Genomic DNA, 22,249 nt, shown 5'->3' with positions numbered 1-22,249 from the left:
CTACAGACCTTAAGCAAGATACTTAAAAAGCCAAAATTCACACTGCATTTGCTTTGGTCAGCTTAAATAGACCCTTATTGTTTTTATAACACAGGTTAGTTTTCTTTTGATTGCCTTTTTCCATGCTATTTAATAGCCTCTAAAAGGAAGAGGGTGCTCAGGAACAAGTTTTAATGCAACCTCTTGAACAAATTATAGTAAAAGAAAATTTGAATCCTCGATAATTTAAGTCTTATTTTTTACTACTAATGTGAATCCAACCCTAACAAATTAAAACAGGAAGAATTAATTGGATATGCAAATAAGATTATTCAGTATATAAATCTAATTACATACCAATTTGCTTTAACAGCATGAAAAAGAAAAAAATGCTCTTTGTAAATTGATTGTTTTAAAAACCACCTGTAGCACAACAAAGTGGAAAGGCTGTATCTTAAAGGTACTCATTGTTGGCATTAATAAAACAAGGTATTTCAAAGATCTTGTCAAGAGTACCTTTTTAATGGGCACCCTGCTTAGTTCTCTGATCTACGATACTTCATTATTAGTTTTCAAACACATACCAAAACACTGCCTCGACTTCTGTTCTCCCCCAGTAACAGACAGATGCAAACAAAACAGGCTGATCTTGGAAACATTAGGTGATTCTGGTCACAAACCCTGACTTTTCTGTGCTGGCACAGGCTTATATTCATGCCTGACCACAGAAAACCAGCAACGCTGACTCTGCAGGCTGGGGTGGCATCAGAGACAAAGCAGACCCTGCCAGCAGTGGTCATTCAGCAGCTGCTGGTTGCACCATGCACATACTGATCCCTTTCAGGTTTCTCTGTCACCTTTACAAAACAAAAAGGGACAAAAGAATAATTAGCCGAACACCACACTGCAGTGAGGAAGATTTCTCCAGGGGCGAAAAAGCCTGTTAATTTTGAGCCTTTTGTGTCCAAGAAGCAAATTACACAGATAGTCAATTTACTTCTTTGAATAACTACTTGCCAGTAAGAGTAAAAATTATAAATGAGATCACTGGAATTGATTAAGATACAGAATAGCTGACACTGTAATTAGTGCCCAGTGTGCCATCTCTGATAAAAGATCCCAGTCACCCATTTTCATTGACTGTACATTGAATTTTGTCATCTGACTCTGATTCCTTGATTCACAAATTGGGCATTTAAAATAATCCAGAGTAAGCAGTATTAAAAACGTGCTCCAAAGAATAGGAAAGGGAATATAATGTTTACACTGGTACACCAAGCAAGTATTGAGACCACTTTATCAAAAGCGAAGTGTTGTTATTACAGAAAACTAAATTTGATCCATATGAAATCTGAACTGGATGTATACTGCAAAATATTGATACATTAAAAACAATTAACTCATGGCCTTAAATGGTCAAGGGAGCAGGAGTTTTCATGAGAAAAACTCCTTTGAAATGCATGTGAGCTCACAAATACACTAATTCAAAATAATAAAACTAGCTGTGACCTAGGAGGGTATGGGAAGTGCTGCCTCGTTCACTACTGCTATAGATACAGAAAGTTGTTGCTTCCGAGATTGAAAATTCAAACGAAACTGGTGACTAAACACCTCTGGTCATCTCCTGGAGTGAAATTCCTGTTGGTGATGCCCCGCAGAGCTGCATCTGCTCCCTCAAGAGCGCCGCAGCCCAGGAGCAAGGAGCCAACTGGAAAGAGCAAGTGTGCACATCCAGACTGCTTTGCAGCAGAGCATCTTCCAACTTCCACTCTGTTTTCCAGGGCATCCTTATTTTGTTGTGTCCAATTTAACTAAGACGAGGTTCCCTGGTACATGGTTATCAGTGGGGAAGGCAGTTAGTGTCATCTTGTACCTGTAGGTTTATGAAAGCAGTATCCAAATATACTGCAATCACTTTACAGGCATTGTCTGCTCCATCTCTGTAGGTAGCCCGTCAAGGCTCAGCTCTGGAAATTGAATAATCACTGTACGCACATGCCTCAGCCTTACTTTGGGTGAAAACTAATGTGATCTTTAATACAGCTGATCCTCCAGTGAAGAATGCACACCACAGAGGATTATGTTTTTATCGCTACATCATAGCTTCCTTAGGGAAATCAGACAGCTTTCTAATTAACCAGCCCCCACACACCCACCCCTGCACTCCTGCTTTGAATGCATGTGCTGAACCATAAACACCTAATTCTGAATCATATTACAAAGCAGGCTGTGGTTATGCTTATCCTCATATGTATTCTTCTTTTCTTCCAATACAATACAAAAAAATAATGGTTTACTGACATCTACTTTTTTATTGCTCACATTACTGAAAGAAAAGACTCTCAAAAGTCCTGTAGTTCTTTCATCTCTCTGCATTTTAAACGGGTTTATGGTACTTAAAAAATTACTTTTTAAAAAACTGATCTTTAAAGAAATTTGCAAGGCCTTGTCTCTTTCTACAATTTCTCTGCTGCAGGGGAAATCTGATCTCATTTTTAATGGAAATGCTGAGATTTACAGATTAGCACAGCCTGCCATGCAGCCTGACACCTCACACCATTTGGCACGTTCCCTTGGGCAATTTGGTCATCTGCCCCTGTTACTAGCTTCTCATTGGGTTTTGTTCTTCATCTATCTGCTTTTTTGGGAAGTTCAATGAATCAGGAATTAATGACTCTCTGGTATAAGTCCAAACAAGCAAACATTTGTACATAAACATTTTCATGACCGTAAGTCAGTTGCAAAATAAGCACAAATAAACTCTTCTTCTCACAAGGAACATACAGTCCCAGCAAACTAAACTGTGCTCCCACCCACAAGAACACTCTCCTGGTGCTTGGTTACAACGCACTTCACTTTCGGAGGATTGCCCTTGAACTGCTGTATATGAGTATTAAAAATAAATGCAGAAATTTGGTGAACATTTTTGTCACTTCAAGTCTCTATACGGACTTTATTTGCAGCATTTATTGTATATTTTAGATTGTACTAATAATGAAGGATAGCTCAAGTTAAGCATTATACAGCTACAGAGATGCTGGTAATACATTCATATGGTTTAGCTAATACATTTTTCATTTAAGTACAGACTGGATGCTAATACATTTGTATAGTGAAACTAATACATTTTTTATTACTTTAAATGCTATGTGGGCAGCTGCATAGTAACTAATGAATTTACATGAGATCTTCTGAAGTCTTCAGAAACAACTTAAATAGTTTTTAAACTACTACATTCTCCTGTTCACAATAAACAATGATTGCAAGGGACAAGACGTAACTCCTGCAGAATATGTCAGCAGGGCTTCCTCTGTGTCCTCGAGTACGACTAAGCAAAGCGGGGGAAAATGCTTTGTTGTTTTCTCTAAATTTTTCCACTTTTCCACTGCCTCCGCTGGCTCTGCCAGGGCAGCCAAGGCAGCTCTCAGGCGTGCACATCAGCAGCTCAGTGTACTGGAAAGAGTTTTTCTAGCTGTGAATTTGTCTCATGTCTATACTTGGAGCCTCGCTGCAGGCACCTGAGCTCCTCAAGGTTCTCCTGCTGTCTGTGCACCCACGGGACGTGCCGAGAGCCACGACAGAACAACCTGCGCTACTGGTAACGATGCCACACGCACACACAGCGCTGCCACCACAGCAAATGGTGTCAAACAAACCCTGTCCTGCCCTTTGTGCCCCACCAGTTGGTCACTCGGCAGGAGGGACCGGAGCCCAAAATACAGAGCAGCTTCTCACCCACTGCACCCAGATACCCAGAGCCCCTCTGCTCTCTGCGGCACTTCCAGGTGCCGCGATTCCATTTCCTTCACACAAAAAAGCTTCTGAAGAATGCAAAGAGAATTAAACCAGACAAAACCACAGTAAACACTAATGCAAAACTTCAGCCTTTCAGACTCGGCTTTCCTACAGGAAACTATTTTTGCCAGAATCTCTGTCCTGCTAATTATTAAGCACACGAAGATCCTGGCTCTTGTAATTTCACTGAGTTGGACCGGCACATTTTACCAGGTGACACACATTAAAAGTGATTTTTTTTTAAGCTATGTTATGACATCTCTCAAATTACATAAAATCCTTGCTAACTGCTGTAATGTTAACTGCTGTATTTTCACATGTCTTCTCCTAAATACTTTTAGAAGAAAGCAGTAAAATGCCAGAGAATGTCTACACTTAAAAATAAGAAGGGGTGGTTAAGTTTTACCAGTAATGGGATGTCACATTAAGGAAAGTTAAATTAAAAAAGTGTTAAAAGCCTCTGCCATAATTTTCAACACAACACCTTGCAAGAACCGTGAATGCTACTGCTGACTCCAACGTGTAAGACCTAACAGGCTAACAACCTTTCACAAATCAATCCTGCAAAACACTGACAAGTACATTTAGCTTGTATCACCGAGAAAAACCAACACTATAAGCACATTCTATACACAGCAAGCATGTTTTAAAACCAGCACCACTACACCTGCACAGAAACACCGAGTCAGATAGGCGTTGGAACAAACTGAAATTGTGACTTGAAATAGAATTTTAAAAGTTTGGCTCAACATCACTCATTAAAAATATGATGAGAAACGTGGCAATCGGACCATTACTGCCTGCAGCGATGCCATCAGAACATTCTTATTCTAGGAATAACTACCAATACCTGAAGGCTAAGGTGAAGATTTCTCTTCCCCAAATCCCACGTCAGATTCCTGTCTCCTGTGCTTTTATTTGGCTTCGTTCGGCAGTTCCTGACCTTTTTAAACTGTCCAAGCAGTGCTGCAACATCAGGAATTCATCCCACAGACATGCCGTAGACCACTGGCACACACTACAGATGTCTGCAGCTGCAGGCTCACATGAAGTTGGTCCTAAACTCTTTCAGCCCTGCCCATTGCTTCTTCATCTCCTGCCTCTGGGCTGCACTGGGTTCTGAATCTGCTTGGGATGGTCTCAACACTAAATGCAATAGTGTGCTGAAGACAAGGTTGACCTGCTTTCTCTCTCTCTGGGTTTGATCTGATTCCCGAAGACATTCATAGACAGAGAAAGTATATTTTGTTTGTTTTTAAGGCAGGATCTCATTGATTTTCAATGTCATTTCTACTCCAGAATGGAATTCACTATTTTTGGGTGAGAAGAAATACAACATCGTGACCCAGCAATTCAGCACTGAGACTACCCAATACACATAATTCCGTGTCAACTATTGCCGACAAAGCATTTTGATTGTACAAATGAGCTCTAAATCCTTCATCAGTATAACATCCGAGTGTCCCCTTTCCTGCACCCTGTAGTGTTTTAATTAATGTAATACCTGTCAGATGTTGCTGTTTCATGATGAGTGAGACAATTGTATGCTTTGCCTCACACACATTTTCTGTCCTTTATATTCATATGCATGCATGTACATTTAAAAAAAAGGAGACATTAGCCATGTGCTTTAAATGTGATCAGGATTATGAAGTAGCAGCTAAAACTGAGTGCAGAATGCCTCTTTCAGTGCTTTTCAGACACGGATATACTTTTAAATAGTTCTATGCTTTCTTATCTAGTTTATACAACACACATGTAGTAGTATTAGCTGTACCTTTTAACTCCACTTTCCTTTTAAGAAACTTTTCTTGGGTTTGCAGCGTTCCTATTTGCGTTTCTCATCAGTGCAGATACACAGCTCGGTGCCTTTCGCTCCCTGTCCCCAAGACCCATGATGTAACCCAGGCTCACTCTTACTGCCTCTCTCTTGTTGCCATTTCACAAGGGTAAAGCTCCAGTAATTCATCATTCATACACCACTCCTGCGGCCATAGTGGCAGAAGAGAACATTTGTAAAAAAAAAAAAAAAAAAAAAAAAAAAAATCAATCATGGTTGGTTGTACGCATCTGTATTTTCTTGCCCTTTCACCTTTTATTTGCTCACTGCTGTTTTGATAAATACACCTGTGTTCAAGTAACCATCACCTAGTGCTGCACTGCGATTAGCACCAAAAGGGGTGCTAACCAATTACGAGATTATTTAGTGATTCATAAACTGCAGAAAATATTTAGCTAGTGGTGAAATACGGAAATCACGCGAAAGAACAGTAAGACAGAAGAAACCAGAAGCAGGATGGCAGAACATGGAAATCCTGTGTCATTAAAACACAATGAGCTAGCTCCTCAGCTGGTTTAAACTGGCATGCTTTGACAGCAGTCAATATAATGACTTGCACTGTTGGAGGACTGGGGTTATCTGTCAGGTCTGACAAACCTTTTCTTTCTCAAGCGGTACAGGGGATGCAGGACCCTGCAGGGAGTGATGGGGAGGGCTCTGGTGGGCCGCAGGAGTGATGCTGGGCCATCCACGGGGCTGCTTTCAAGATGAAGTGTCTTTCCACAGCATATCTGCACAAACTCAAGCTGTTCAGCCTAACCCACTCTCATCAACGCTGACCCCAAGTGCCTGCATACACAACTCCCCATAAAGATACCGCGTTGACCAAACATAAGTGAAACATCTGTTGCACACATTGGTGCTGATCCTACAGAGCAAACTCAACATTTACCTGTAAGGCTGGAGCTCTGACAAATTATGAACTCATGCTACAAAGCCGCTTCCTAGTTCTGGGAGCTTGTGAGACAGACATATTAAATGAGCAATAAAATGCAACTTAATGGGGTCGATGTTAAATTAGTTTCAATTATCAAACCCCATTTTAACAAAATGTCTGGCTCACATCCAGGATTCATATAATTTACACAAGAAAGCGCTAGGTTCTCTCTCCTCCTGCTAACTGATGGCATGTCACTCCTTTGCCTTTCATTAGGGAATAACTTCCATATTCTATCCTAAGTACATGAACGTACCAACAAAAGCCAGAAAAAAGAAAACAAAGTTCAAGCAGAAATGGAGTAGAAATCAAGAAACATAAGCGACTGCTAAACTTGATGAGGCAAAGTCAGTATTAACAAATTTTGGAAAATTCTACACAGATTATTTTCCAATTAGTTGTTTGAAGAGCGTGATCACAAAGATATTACAGCAATTAAGAAAAGACACAAAGAACAAGGTGGACACAGGCTTTAACATGTACCAGGCTATTTAGATCTTGAAAATAAGAAAAGGCAATGCCTTCCATCTGCGCGTTACATATGCTGGAAATTAGCTATCATATTTTGAAATGAGTAGCTAACATTAGTGAGCACAGATCAATAAAGACCCAGCGCCTGTCCTCCCTCCCTGGAAATGGAGAGGGGATGCCAGTGCATCCTGGGGAGCCCACTACTCACTATCACATATGAAAAAACTGAGTATCTGCACAGTTTTTCCAATTTATAAAATGAGAGATGTAGCCATTACTGATAACTGTTCTTGGCGACTTGACTTGAGAGTTGCAGCTGGGCTTCCTGACTCAGAAGAGGCATCATCTTTATATTGCTACGGAGAGCATTTTTATTCCAGTTGAGGAATACATATTTCAGTAACAGTTTGATTATGTGCTTTGCTGCCTTTTAGACTTATTTTCCCTCCTTCAGTGTTCCTAACCCAGAGGGACTGAAGAGAGCCAACACATGCAAACATACACACAATGGCAAAAGCACCTTCCAGCTCGCTCTCATCCAGGTGCCCTGGTTACAGCTGGACCCTGCAGGCCGTCCTTCAAGACTGTATCAATCCCTCCTCACCCCCAGCTCTGCCTGTTTTGATGTCCGTAAGAGATTTTTGGGGGTCTCTTTCAATTATTCCTTCAGAGCTGTCATTTTAGCCATCAGTTCTATACTGGCAGATGTACCACTTATCCGCCTGTGCTCTGGTCTCACATCTCTACCTCTTTCAAAGATACTTCTTCCCTCAGGAAGAAAACGGCAAGAACAAGGCTTATGAGGCGCGGCTGAGGGAGCTGGGGTTGTTTAGTCTGGAGAAGAGGAGGCTGAGGGGAGACCTTATTGCTCTCTACAACTACCTGAAAGGAGGTCTATTCTCCCAAGTAACAAGGGATAGGACAAGAAGAAACGGCGTCAAGTTGCGCCAGGGCAGGTTTAGGTTGGATATTAGGAAAAATTTCTTTGCTGAAAGGGTGGTCAGGCACTGGAACGGGCTGCCCAGGGAAGTCGTTGATTCCCCATCCCTAGAGGTATTTAAGACAGGTAGATGTGGTGCTTAGGGACATGGTTTAGTGGTGGACTTGGCAGTGCTATGTTAACGGTTGGACTTGGTGATCTTAAAGTTCTTTTCCAACCTAAACGATCAGAAAGAAAGAAAGAAAGAAAGAAAGAAAATGTCTCTCCTTAAGCCTTTCTTTGTACTTTTTACTTTAATAGGCAGTATCATCCCTTTCAGTAATGTTTGCAATTTCAGACTTGCCTGTATTTACTTTGCCTGGGTATGGTCACGGTGTACGTGTGCATGAACCAAAAGGAAGGTTGGAGACCACTGGCATACTGTGGGCATCAGATCTGCATCACACATTCAAGGGGATCACAAAATCGTGACAAATGTACAAGGTGAAAGAACATGATACTTCAAGTTATTGTCAAATCACCACAACCAGGGTTTCAGCAGCAAAGCTCAGAAACACAGCAATACGATTATTTGTTTCACATGTAATTCCCCTTTTAAGGGACATTATAAAAGACGATCTGACGTAGATTGACACCAAGCATTTGGAAGCAATTTTTCTGTAGCTGAGGAAGTGCATCTCTCTCATCTTAATTCCACCCATGCATCCAACTGCCTCCAGCCCCTTTTTATCTTGCTGTCTTCTGCATTACTCCCTGCTTTCAGATCCCAGAAAGCCCAACCATCAACCTGCCTTCTTTCAAGTCCCTCTTCAGATGTTTTCTAGTAAAGCCCTCACAGTGCGAACCTAGAGAAAATGCCATTTCACATGGACCATATGAAAAATGGAAGGAGAGTGAATGCTACAGGAATAAAGCTTGATAAGGCTCTCAGCAAGCGTTTCATGTTGTCCAGTTACACAGACAGCAAGCTTGCAGCAGCAGGAATAATTTATTCTTCCAAGTCTCACTGAACACCCATTAAATTATCTGCTTTTCACAAGTAAAAACAATGATAACATTCTGAACTTTGTCAGAGATCTATTTTGCAGCTGTGAAGGCTTAGAAAGTATGAATTAAAAGACGGTATGGCAGGTATTTCAGACACAAAGAGGAAGCCATCTAAATTCATGCTGTGCTCAACGTGCACTGGACAGAGTTCAAGCAAAGCTTTCTCAGATGTACTACTTTTTTTCTTTTTAGCTATACAATATGGACATGGGACATTTTATAAATGACAATTTTCCTTAAAGCAGATGCAATCTTCATACGTTTAAGCTTGGAAAAGTGGAATTAAGACACATCGATATATTAAGATAGATATATTTTTCATACTTTCACTGACACCTGGAAAGTTTAATTAAGTTGAAAGTCACCAACTTCAGCTGAAGATGCTGACTGCTGGCTGGTTAATTAGTTGCCTGTCTCATTGATTAGCAACTTCTGCAGTACTCGATTATAAATGGTTGTAATGCTTGCCTTGCTTCACAGCCTAATTAATATGATATAGACTATTTAACTATTGTGTCTTAGTTTGATTTATGAAGCTAAAACCGTATCTTTTAGTGCAAAATAAAAAATTCAAATACATAAGGAAAAACAAATTGAAGCACTGAAGTGATAATGCCCAAGTTTTGCTTTTTCATCGTAACATACAGGAAAACTTTTAAAACTTGCAATAATGAGTCAGTGCAGCCTGTCATGAGTATATCCTTAATTTCAGAACACAGACTGTCACAGCATTTGACAAACGCTTCAATAAACCAGCATTAAACAATGTTCAGATGAATGAGCTGCACTATAGCATTCTGTGCTCTATTCATTAAAAGCAGTATTTATTGTGAGCAGCCCACTTACTTGCCGTAGACTGACTTTGAGCACAAACTTGCAAGAATACATAAGCATCCATTCTATTTAATGGCTCAAATCCTGTAAGACCTGGAGCACTTGCGACAACCAGTGCCTAGCTGCGGAAGGCAACATGCATTTTGATGAGACACCCTACAAAATCATGCAGACATAGTGACTAGCCTCACTTTCTCCTATGGGTAACATTAGCCAGCGATGCTCTGCCAGCCTATTTACACATTTAACTGTCAGTAAAGGGTAATTCTGTTATTGCCCACATTTATGGTACTATAACTATCAAAGTTGAATTGACCCTTTCCCCTTTTATTCCGTTTGGATGATCACCCTTGATTGCTGCTTAGCTGAAAGACCTTTATCCAAATAATAATCATCGCTGCCAACATCATTTTCGGTTAGTTAATGCTCTCCTGCACGAGGTAAGGGCAGAAGGCAAAACCAAGGGATTTAACCCCACAAGTCTGAGTGGAAACTAATGGTTCCCCCAGTGACTCTTGTTACTATTCTAAATGATTAAAATACCCACGGAACTGTGGAGAAAAGGGAAAGAAATTCGGTACCTATGCAAGGCAGTGTCAGGGAATGAAGTGTTTATACAGAGGCAGGTTACTAATTATGCCTGACTTTCCCCAGCAATTCAAGATAAACAGCAGTAAACACAAGCTCCAAACCAAAATCTCAAAAAGTGGGAGAACAGTGTCTTGCATGCAATGAATACACATATCATTATTTCTAGGTATACACTGTAGCCCAGTATTGCAGTTCTCAGACCATACAAAGATGCAGTTGTCTAAATGAAATCCCAGAGACAGAGCCAGCAACAAGCCCCAGTGCCCAACCCGGCAGGTTCTGCATTGCACCGCATCTCTTACCTTCTCATTCTCCTCAATGACAACAAAAGCATTACAAAATGAGGTCTCTTTCCAATAATATTTAGATTTTCTAAGAATCATACAGTATTTTACCTATAAAGCAACAGACTAATCACCTCAAATTTTGCCATAGGACTTCATTTTTATTGGCAATAAAGAAGTCCATATTCTCCCTAATTTGACAGATGCTTGGAAAAGTAGGTATTTTTGTAACTCCCCAAAATGAGATTTAATTTCAATACCTACATAGTAATTCAAATGCAAAAAAGCTAAATTGGAGAGACGCATCATGTAAAACGCACAGGGGATCAATACACAGCCAGATAGTTGGAACATCTGCTTATAAAAATGTCTATATAGTCTCTGTTTTATTTAAAGTACATCATCTTACCTCAATAACTTTTGAGAAAGATGTAATTAAGCTTGCCCAGATGGACTTGGGAGTTAAACAGAGAAAAACATAATATACCTAATCATCTGCATGTAAAAGAGAAGTGAGAAAATTGCATTGATAAGGTCTCTAACTTTATAATTTAGGAAATTATGGCCTAAATCAGAGTCAGGTCACATCTAGTGAGGGCTTCACTGCTGACAGATCAATGTAAACCAGGTACAGACCTCTTGTGAGGCTGAGTCTAATCCTCTGCAATCACAGAAAAACTTGCCATGTAATCCCTAAATAAGCATAAATTACACATAATCATACACATTTTCTTAGCTCCCCTTTGCAGCTATGTGATACCGCAGAATCCCACTTTGGCAGCTAAAGTCTTCTGGTTTCAGTTTAAATGAATTGTTGCCTACTTCAGATTTAATTGTTCTTATCCCAGTGCCCTCTTAGCTCGAACAATTCTTCCCCTCTGAAGTTTCTTCCTCGCTCACTCTTTATTTCCCTAGTTTAAACCATCCTCTTTTCATGTCCAGCTTCAGTTGCTTCACACTAGAATTACATGTCCTCTGGCTTCAAACCTCTGTACTGTAACAGATAGCACCATATTAATATTAGTTATTATTATCACCCAACACCAACACCTCAACAGCAGGTTTAATTCTGTTTATGCATTTATATGTGTTAAGGAAGCTTCTGTCCATCCTTAGAGACAGTCTAGGCTTGCTCAGGAAATGCAACAGACTGACATTACAGAAAGAGAATAGCCAAATGAAGTTTCTAGCTGGATTTTCACTGCAGGAGCAAACTTTGACAGGGGCAGATGCACTTGGCGGTGCTCATGACCCCACTTCTTTGGCTTTTCATCCCAAATTGAAACGAGAATTTTAATTGTATGAAGTATGTAGAACTTTTCGCTGACATTAGAGAATTACAGGAATGCTTTCTGGCTTGAGTTCAAGACACTTGAGCTCTTATCAGCAACAAGAAGTACAAGGAAAGGACCTTCCCTGGGAGGACTCCAGTGCAAGTGCTGAGGAAAGGAACGGACTTCTGCCAGCTCTTCCTTCACTTCCACGGCAAGTCTCGGCACCCCGCACTGCCAACTATTATCCACAGCAAACTGTAATGCTCACTATCTTTGCTTCACCGCTTCTGGCTGTTCTTGCCTCAAAAGCCTTTACTTTTACAACAGCATGTCCCATTAACAACACAACTACCAGCTGTAGCAAAATTGTCCCTTGACATGGTGAAAGCATATTTAACACAGATCAGTTTAACCATATTCAACAGGTGGTAATGTTGCTTGGGTCACAGGTGGAGTTGACAATAGAGTCAAAACAATGGTTAACAGTCTCGGGGAGCTTAACTTCACACTGGAGTCCAGACACTGCCAGGAAATGGATAAAATCTAATTCCGTGACTGTTAAAAAATTAACAGCATTTGCCACAGCAAGTGCTGTCCCCCTGCAGAAGTGACCTGTATTTCTGCCCAAGCAACCTGTCTCCACCCTGCCCCTTGCACCGTTTGGGGCTGGTGACCCTGCTACTCGTTCCGCTCTCTGGCCGCAGAAGTGCCCAGGGAAGCACAAGTTAGCCAGCATACAGATGATTATTCCAGCCAAAACACGCTGGAAAAATACAGAGAATGAACCGTTCTCATCTCCCACAGGGGCCCCACCATTTACTGCCATCTCCCGCTGGCAGCAGCCTGCCCCAGCTGGGAAGCAGAGCAGGCTTTTACTCCAGAAAATGCCTTTTATTCCAGAAGATGCCTGTCCAAAGCCCTCTCCTGGAGTAACTATTCAGCACCGCCTTTTATTGAGAATTTAAGGCACATTTTTAGGCAGCTTTTAAAAACTTTTCTAAAGGAAAGCCAGTGCACTCATGGCAATAATCTCCAGCAGTATATTTGCTCAGACAGCAAGGTTGTATGATGGCAAGTATTCAGTTTTCAGTGGAAAAATCTATACTCAAGCTAGCACAGTGTTGTTGGTGTTACGTCACCGCTCTCCTGTGATCTCATCACCCATCACTATGGCAACAGGCAGATTCTTTAGGAATCCTGAGTAGAACTGTGACATGACAAAGTTGTTGTTACAACCAAAACTGTAATTTAACCCAGACCCTGTGCAGAGCGCGACATTTCACAAAACTTGTCCCCAAGGCCCTCCGCACACCAGGCTGCTTTAACTAACGCCTGAAACCCTCTGCAGATTGGGTCATTTTAACACATTCACCATACCTTGACCTCAAAGGACACGTACAAAACTCACTAAGCCCTGGGGAAGGGCACCAACACCACACGCTTCCGAGTGCCGTGAAGCCAAGGCCTGGGTCCTGTTTGAGAAGCGATTATATTAATGGGAGTCATTCACTGCTTTATCTGTTCCAAGTGCTATGCAAACATTAATTAGGCAGTTGGGTACAGAAATGCAAAGTGCTGCAGAACTGACCAAAATATAAATTAATTAATTACAGAACTGCAACGGATTAATCATTTTCCAGCTACCCACTAACATCAAAGCACCAGTCATGGGAACTACACGGCACCAGAAAAAACGCTGAACAAATTGAATTGCTGCATCGTTTATAGAAGACCATCATTTAATATGTACAACAGTACTTCTTGGTTTAATTATTTATATTCACACATTAAATTAGCAGAATTTCTTTTGTACGTAACCTACATCTGCTTGGATAGAAGCATGAATTCAAATAGGCCTGTGAATATTCATCTTTGTATGAATTTTGAGTTTTAATTTTTCACAAGAGCTGGATGCCCGATTTCATTGGAATGTATTGGTAGAAATTACGGTGATTTTTGTCTAACAGTGGAAAACACTTCACTATATATTTTTTTTCTCCCCACGAATTACATAGCCATGCTTTAAATATTCTGGTCTGAACCACTGCTGAGGTATTGGTTATGCTGTATCAGCATGTGACAAAAAGAGAGAAAATGCCTGGACAGGCAGTTGTAAGAGTATTTTCCTGTAAAAAACAGTTTTGGGAAAAAAAAAACAAAACAACAAACCCACATTGAAAATAAGCTCTACAGAAATATTTATCTTTTTTTTTTTCTGACTTCTGCTATCGTGTGCATATTTCTAGATTAGAAAATGGCATTTTGCAGCAGATAAAAGGTGAAACAACGCTTTTGTTCCACCTTAATCAAAAATATGATAGAATTTGATATTGAAAAATATGATGCTGTCCCTGGATTTGAAGAATTAAGTGCGGGTGTTGCTGGGATATCATGACACCAATAACAGGCTTCCCTGTACTGACAGCCAGCAAAAAGCCCATTGATAAATACCACTCTAACGCCTGGTTCTGATGGCTGAAACGATGTATAAATGTTGTACGTGTGGTCTTCTCTATATTAATTCATCTTACCTTTTCAGATGTGAGAGGCAATACGGCCAATATCTAATTCTGGATACCTGGACAATTGTGAAACTCCAGCTTTTCATGTAATGGAGTGTAGACGTGTACAGAAATTGTGGGGTGACCTATACAAACCACTCTGGGGGAGCGACACAGGTATTTCTAACTTTCAGGATCACCTTCCATGTTCCACTAAAAAACTACCAGAAATCTTTGTGCAGCCCATTTAATCTGTTGCAAAACAAAGGCTTACACAGCTGGGGGGTTTTGTGAAGAAGCCAATTTAGCAGAGAGAAAGAACAGTGTTTCCTTATTCATTCACATCAGTGTAAAACAAATACTAGAGTCAGTATTTTGGCTTGTGCTTTCTGGAGCTAGTTCAGTCACCCCTCCAGGAGCATTGAACAGATACAGCTGCAACAGCACTTTCCCTTTGACAAAACAAACTTGTTGAAACAGAAGCATTATTATAGACCTACAAGGCAAATTCGCTTATTGAAGCTATTGTGTTTACGTGGTGCTTGCTAAGAAAAAAGGAGGGACAGTGTTGCTGGCTGGTGTGTTTGTTGTGAGCACAGATCTTTCTTTTTAAATGGCAAGAACGAGCAGAAGGCCAGAAACCAAAGCTTCCAAGAAAAAGCTGAGACGGAGATCAGGGGCAGGAGAGCAAGCCAGACTGCAACCACACGCATGACACAGCAGAGCATAAACACTTCTCAAAAGCTACTAGGTTCTTTTTTGTTTTCTGTCAAAACGTGAGTGGATATTCAAGGGTTAAATTACATTATAAAATATGCATACACACACTCACAAGGCTAACGCGTCTATGCGACTGCAGCTCATTAACATGCAAATATGACTTCAACAGTGAAACTGGTACAGGAAGTTAATGAGGCAAAGAATTGCACAAGAGTCACAAAAATACAGAAAATTCCCTTTCATTCTTGTCCAGCACACTAGAGGCATACAGCCTATGTCCCATCTTCATTAACACGTGTCGGTTTGGCTCATCCTGTGCAATGTCTTTTGTTTCCCCATTCCTGTTCCCGGGCTGTACACAAATGTGTTTCAGGGTATACGATAGCTATGTGGGGCTGCCCAAGAGAGAGCATTTGTTAACAAAGTCACGATTTAAAGAGCTGCGTGTTATTTTTCACAGCCTATTCTGCCTCTCATCTTACTCTCCAACACTTAAAACTATCACCACCACAACTGCTATTTAAAGGAATCTGACAGCCCTAACAAATCAGAGTTATTTGGCACCAAAGGAATAATTTGCAGTTATTGCTTCCCAGAGCTGAAACCTGAAGAAAAGACTCCTGAAAATATAATCAGAAACCCTGAATTAATACACATCAACTACTGAGCCCAAAGAAAGCATCGTTAGTTTTTATCAGTACGACCTCGGAACAACCAGCGAGAAAAGTAGTCTGAAAAACACGGTGCCAGGTTGGGTGATGGATTGAAAGGGGGTGGTAAGCTCAGAAAGACCTTTAGCAGTGCTGCTGCCTTTTTGAGGGAGGCTGGATAGCTCCCAAAATTATTAGTAGATTTGCACCTCTGGGTAGCTGGTTTAACTGTGTCCTGGGATTGATCTAGCTTTCTATCTGAGTGTTTTATCCTGCTGTGAAGAACTGTAATATCTGAACACCCAGTACATAAAATCAATAGCAATATCCCATGCGGACTGTGAACAGCTCTGGCACGTCTTTCTTCTCCTGGCACGTTGGCAGTGGCGGATAACTGGTACCCTTAACGACACGTTTGGATACTCCAAGTGCTTTGAGTTTGACAGCTGTTTAATGGCTTGAATGATACGAGTTTGTAAGTTTTCATGCAATTTCTAGAGAACAGATGTTCATTTAGGAAGCACACACACACAAAAAAGGCCCAAGTAGCTGCTGGGACTGGCAGTAGCTGGAGCCCCCCAGCTGTCCCTGAAGGGGCACCGGGGCCGCTGCCGCACAGGGATGATGGAGCCGCTCGCCTCCACGGGGAGTTTTGACAGGGCAACACGCAAAAAGCTCCTCCTCCACCAGCTGTGCTGCTCTCTGTGGCAGAGACAAAGAGTGATACCTGGGCTGTGTGTCTGACGCTGATTACAAGAACTAAATACAAGTATTCAGTTGTCAAGTTTATGCACGCAATGCATACCTCTATTTTTACCTCTTTTTTTTTCTTCTTTATATAATTCAATTATTAACCTTTTTTCCCAAGGATGGGCCAATGGTTTGATCAACATGAAAATAAAATATTACTTCCTAACTTTTTTTTAAACTTAGAATTTAAGGAGAGTTTCAGAGAAGAGCAATGACTATCTATTGTAGATAGAAGGAAAGTTTCCATCCCTCCTGGATAGCCTCGAAGCAGAGCCACCGTGCAGGGCAGCGGGAGGAGCGGTGCGCCAGGAGAAGCGGGCAGCCTCAGGCTCCCCCACGCCTCCCTGCTGCTGGGCAGGACACAGCTTAGGAAGCTACCAGTCTCCTCTGAGCTTTTTCCTTGGGATCAACAGCTGAAGTTCTCCAAGAGCAGCATAATTACCATCAGGGGCAAACAAGCCTCCTGAAACTAGGTCAAAAAAAAAAAAAAAAAAAAAAAAAAAAAAAAAAAAAAAAAAAAAAAGAAAAGATAGAACATAAAAATAAAAAAATTAAGGAGGGCTGAAGGTTTAGTCTATGAACTTTTGTTTTACAGCTTTGTGCCTTTTGCATGGATCTGCTAAATAGCAACTACTAAAATTAACTACTTTATGATCACCTCCTCCCACCTCACAGAGCGTATCGATGCAGAACAAGATGATGCAAGGCATCCAGTACAGTTTCCTCCTTCAGAATATTTAACAGCCAGATCTGAATGTGTTCCCATAGTCCATAATATCACAGTGCTACAGAAAACACTCACACAGGTCTGGGAAGGATCCTGAGTGCGTTAGCTGACAGCACTGCGCCCAAATGAGTTAGCCCTGCTTTGTGGTAACGCCATAGCTCACACAGCAAAATCCCTTCCATGGCTACAGCCAGCTCCTACAACATCGCAGGCAGACACAGAAACTTCCAAATTTAAGTCTTGTCAAAAGAAGTCGGCCCAAACCTCTACGCAACTATGTCCTTCAGCAAAATTAAACAATTTCCTCACTCATCACCGAATATAAAACGCGCACAAAACTTTTGGCACTCCTCTCCCCGTAACTCTATTAAATCTCCCTCAGCAGGACAGAGAAACTGATGCCATGCCCTGAAGATTTTCAGTGTACTGCAAAGATGAGGAAAACACGCTGTTGCAGAATAGCGTGGGGAAAGCCAGTGCTAATGAGGTGCATTTTCTAAAAAACAAATGTAAAAGATAAGGACAACTCCCCCAAACACATTCTCCTGAAACTTTGCTGACTGTAGACATTTTGCAATAGATGTTTTAAGTATAGAAATTACAGTAAGAAAATATTTTGCATGCTTTTGTTTTCCCACTCTTTTGTTTATTTGCTTAAAATAAAGGATCATACTTCATGTATTCCCGCAGCCTAACTTCTCTAGGGTTGCAATTCATGAAACACGTGTGGCACTGCATTGCAGAATCTCTCTGCATCCAATTTTCTGCCAGCTCAGAAACTGTCATAGCACATTTAGAAAGGCTTGGAACCAAATTTCAAAAATAGGTACCCGTAAGTAACGGAATAAAAGTGGCTTTATGTTCAGTAGAGCTAAGCAGAAGAAAGTAAACACTATTATAAGTAGTTTGCTATTACCTAAAATGCTGAAAAAGTACCCTGACGATGTGCACATATAAAAGGGAAGAAGGCACAAGTTACTAAACAAAGCAGTAAAACATTCTGAGCGCCAAGCGGCAGATAACTTAGAGCAATCCAGATGAACACTAAGGTGACATAAACATGAATTAAAACCTAACACCCCCCCTCAGAAAAAAAATACATGTTAAAGAATAATAATGCCAATTCAAGGAGGAAATAATCAACGATGGCTGAACGGCAAAGAAAGAGAGACTCAAAATAGACATCGACAGCCCTGGTGCGATTGCAGCACCCCCTCTGCCCACGGGGCGCAGAGGCACAAGTGGAGCGACGCGAGCCCGGTTCCCCCAGCTCACCGAGCAGCAGCCGACAAGCAACTCCGCGCACGTGAGAAGGGCAGCAAAGCTTTGCTGCAGGCTTTGCTGACCCTCTGCAAATCTGAAATGTCTTCCAAGAACTGTTTCAGCTCTAGGAAAAAGGCACATTCCTCAGAAATTTCATTTTGCTGGGAATGCTCAGAACACATTGCAAGTCTCAGGGAAGAAAAAGTTAAACCAAGGGCAGTTACAGAAGATGGTTATATCACTGAAATATGTTATTCTAATTATTTGTTAAATGGAGCAAGGTCTTAGCTGTAACATAACACCATTTTAATGGGATTTAAAGCTATACTCCACGTAGGTTTAATTGAGCATTGAAACGCTTAGCACAGAACATGGGAAAACAAGTTTCATCAACAGCAACTTTGAACTGGAAATGGGCAGAGAAGACCTTTGAAACATTGCGTTTTTGCTGTGGAGATACTGAACAACAGCAAAAGGAGCTTGTTAAGAGCATCAGCTTGATCTGTTCAGCAACGTTTCATAATGCCGGTCATGGAGCAGGGACTTATTTTGCCATTTTATCACTGGCATATAAAACGCGGTGCACTTTTGCATTAGTGTGAAACACAGTGGCATTCTTAAATCAGAAGTTTTAAAACCACACTTTACCTGCAAGGCACACCATGAGTGATTGCAACACGAGCAGTTCCCATAGCAACCTCATCTTCAGCTTCCCAGGTCAGAGGAGACGAGTCCGGTAACTAGAGAAGAGAATGGAGCTCCTTGGAAATTTTAGGCAACCTTTAATCTGTAAAAGAGAAAAGATAGATTACAAAGAGACTCAGGATTGCTGCTCCTTCTGTTTTTGACAGCTTGCTTTTCTTTCCAGGAAAGTTGCATCTGAAGACCAACAAAGAAACTTTTTTAAACATTTCATTCAAAATCATTCTGAGGAATGATTTGCAAATTTGGTTTACTCTGCAAGTTCTACTAACAATCTTCTTTTCTTCTTCTTCAGATCAATGCTCTAGATCTGAAGAAGAAAAAAAGAAGATAGTCAGTAGAAATGCACAGAAACTTGCAGAAATGCACAGAAATTTGCAAAAGTAAGGGTCTATGTACGCTGGGTACCAGATGAGGATGATGAGTTGTAAGCCCATATCTGCATCTTCCACTTGGGTGTTGTGAGATTTCATTTGTCTCTCAGTTCTGCCATCAGCAGATTCACTCACTGCCTCTCGGGTAATCTGAAGTGTAGTTAGTTAACTCTGTAGATCACAGTTAAGAGGAAGGTTATGAGAATTACTCTCACTTTTCTCTCCAAACATCATCCGCTATGTGAAGGACACCGTGTCTGCAAGGTGACACTTTCTAGGAAATGTTCCCGCCCTGCTCAGGAAAAGGGGATACTTTTCCCTTTTCACCCTCATTCCATTCCTCTAAAATTCTGCAACACCCTCTCCCCCCCACCGCCACCCCCCACCCCCCCAAAAAAACCCACATCTCCAGGTAAAACCTATCTTTTCCTCACACTCTATTACAACTTGTAAATAGTTAAAATTTGTAAGCAGGCAATCTGAAGACTTTCTCAGCTTATCACTGCAAAGTAACCCCTGTGCCATGCAACCCAAGGGGGGAAAAATGCCTCCTTTTATGAAAGGAACCTTCTCCAGAACAGGCATTTAAATATTAAAAATAAATAAATCAAGTCAGACACACATTCTTATAATTTATTCATATCACTGAAGGCTGGAAGTTAAGGGGCCTTCGTGCTTACAAGACAAACTGCATGACTAATAGCATATGAAGGGGTATCATGAGAGGTCTCTGCTTGCTTTTGTGAGTTAAAATTGATAAGATTCTTCTAATAAAGTCAGGTTCAATGCACTGAGAAGACTAAGAATCTTTATCTTCTGATCTGAAGAAGCAACTTTGAAGGGGGTAGAGATTAATTGAATATATTCATCTATTCTCACACAGACTGATTAGGCTAGCTGGGGGTTAGCAGGAAGGACTAATCAATGAAAACTAATAACGTCTTAAGTGAATTATTAGAGTATTAATTATTAATTTTTGAAGGAAAATGTCACCATAGACCTTTATAGTGATTGACATAGTTAAGCAGTTACTCTCTGCGTTTATAGTGAACTCAAGAAACGTATTTTTTTACCCTATGTAGTCTTGATACATGGACAAATACTATTTTTCCTCTAAGCACCAAATTCTGTTGGTTGCAACTGCACCTATACAAGAGATTTCTACCAAAGGAAAGTCACTTATGGTTTTACACTAGTTTAAGTGAGATTTGAGATAAATCTTGTATTCACCAGCAGCTTCTGAAATTCTTCTGTGGTCTCGTTTTCCCACGTATTATTCCCATCAATAAGCCCATCGTGTCACTTAAAAGGCTTCTCTTCATTACACTGCAATGCAATGGTTTACGATTGTTCTCCTCACTCTCTGCAATAAGCTACGTGGGACTGAAACAGAACAATCACTTACAGCCTTTGATACCTAATTAAAAACACAAGAGGTATAGCACTTATCAACTTAACCTACTGCCAGGAACCCATCTAAAGCACCCGCAGACCCGTCTGCGAGCTGCCAGCATGCGGAAGAGCTGACCAAAATGACTCCTGCTATGTGGATTAATAACAACAGCACTCGGCTTCTCAGCTGTCTGTAAGCAGTGCTGGTGGCAAGAAAATATAGTATCTGCCTTTTGGTTAAAAAACCTAGGAATATAAAACCCCAGATCTGTCCAAAGTCATGCAAAATGCCTCTATTCTATGGGCTTTGAGGATATTGCTTCTGGAGACTTGATGGAGATGAGGGACAATTCTTCAGAGTACCATGGAGGTCGCTGTCCCATTTGCAGGTCCCAAGGCTGTTTGCATCCCATCCCTGACACTCCTTTCAAACCAGGATTGTTGTTTTGGTATTTTATTCCCTAGGATTCCACAGATGCAAGAAAATTCTTGGATAGTCTTTAGTTCATTACTCCTCCCCACTGCAACTTCTCTTACTAGAACTTCTCCTGACTCACCCCTTTGGGAAAAATTCTGTCTACTTTGAGGTTTTTGGTTTTTGCAAACTGATTGCCGCCCCCCCCCCCCCCCCCCCCCCCCGGCAATCATGCTTCTCTAAGCATTTTAAAAACTAATACAAAACATTTCAAAATTATTAATGTGCATTAGTTTTTAGCTTGTAAGGGCATTAAAAATAGCAGGCTCTTTCTTTCCTCCTAAGACGTTTTGACACAATCACTGGGTCTTACTTTCAGCCAAAAATAAAAGCTATGCTAAAAATACACATTTTTAGTACTCAGCACATTTAATTATTAAGTCCAGTATGAAAAAGCTGAAAGTCTTCCCTATTACTTGGTTATTCAAAACATACTCTGGAGAACCAGCAGACGTCAGAGGGTCATGCATGGCCTTCACAGAAAAATTTTCAGCTATATGAATAGAAACAGTCGCTTCTGGTATTAACGAGCTGTCTATACATGGGACAGACTCCCATTGGTATTTCCATCGATGTTAATGGAAATTCCGCGCGCTTAGAGCCAAAGTATATACCCTGTAATAATCACCTTCGAATATATTCCCAGAAGAGGCTCTAGCATGTATCATTTTCTAAATATATGGAATAGTACCACATTCATACC

At 40.9% G+C, this 22,249-nt stretch overlaps 1 protein-coding gene across 1 annotated transcript in view; it reads right to left on the bottom strand.

Annotated features, from left to right (window-relative positions):
* Positions 1-19,306, bottom strand: part of LOC309594805 (contactin-4) — a gene marked incomplete at both ends in the record, with an annotated part of 167,981 nt that extends 148,675 nt beyond the window's left edge. The window contains one exon of the mRNA XM_082321209.1: positions 19,252-19,306. Within this exon, the coding sequence (XP_082177335.1) occupies positions 19,252-19,306 (55 nt within the window). The remainder of the gene's footprint in view (positions 1-19,251) is intronic.
* Positions 19,307-22,249: the final 2,943 nt, after the last annotated feature.

This window comes from Platalea leucorodia (assembly GCF_965183815.1).
Source record: "Platalea leucorodia genome assembly, chromosome: 9".
NCBI classification, from domain to species: domain Eukaryota; kingdom Metazoa; phylum Chordata; class Aves; order Pelecaniformes; family Threskiornithidae; genus Platalea; species Platalea leucorodia.
The sequence above is the reverse complement of the archived record's forward strand: the minus strand, read 5'-3'. Positions and strand labels throughout refer to the sequence as shown.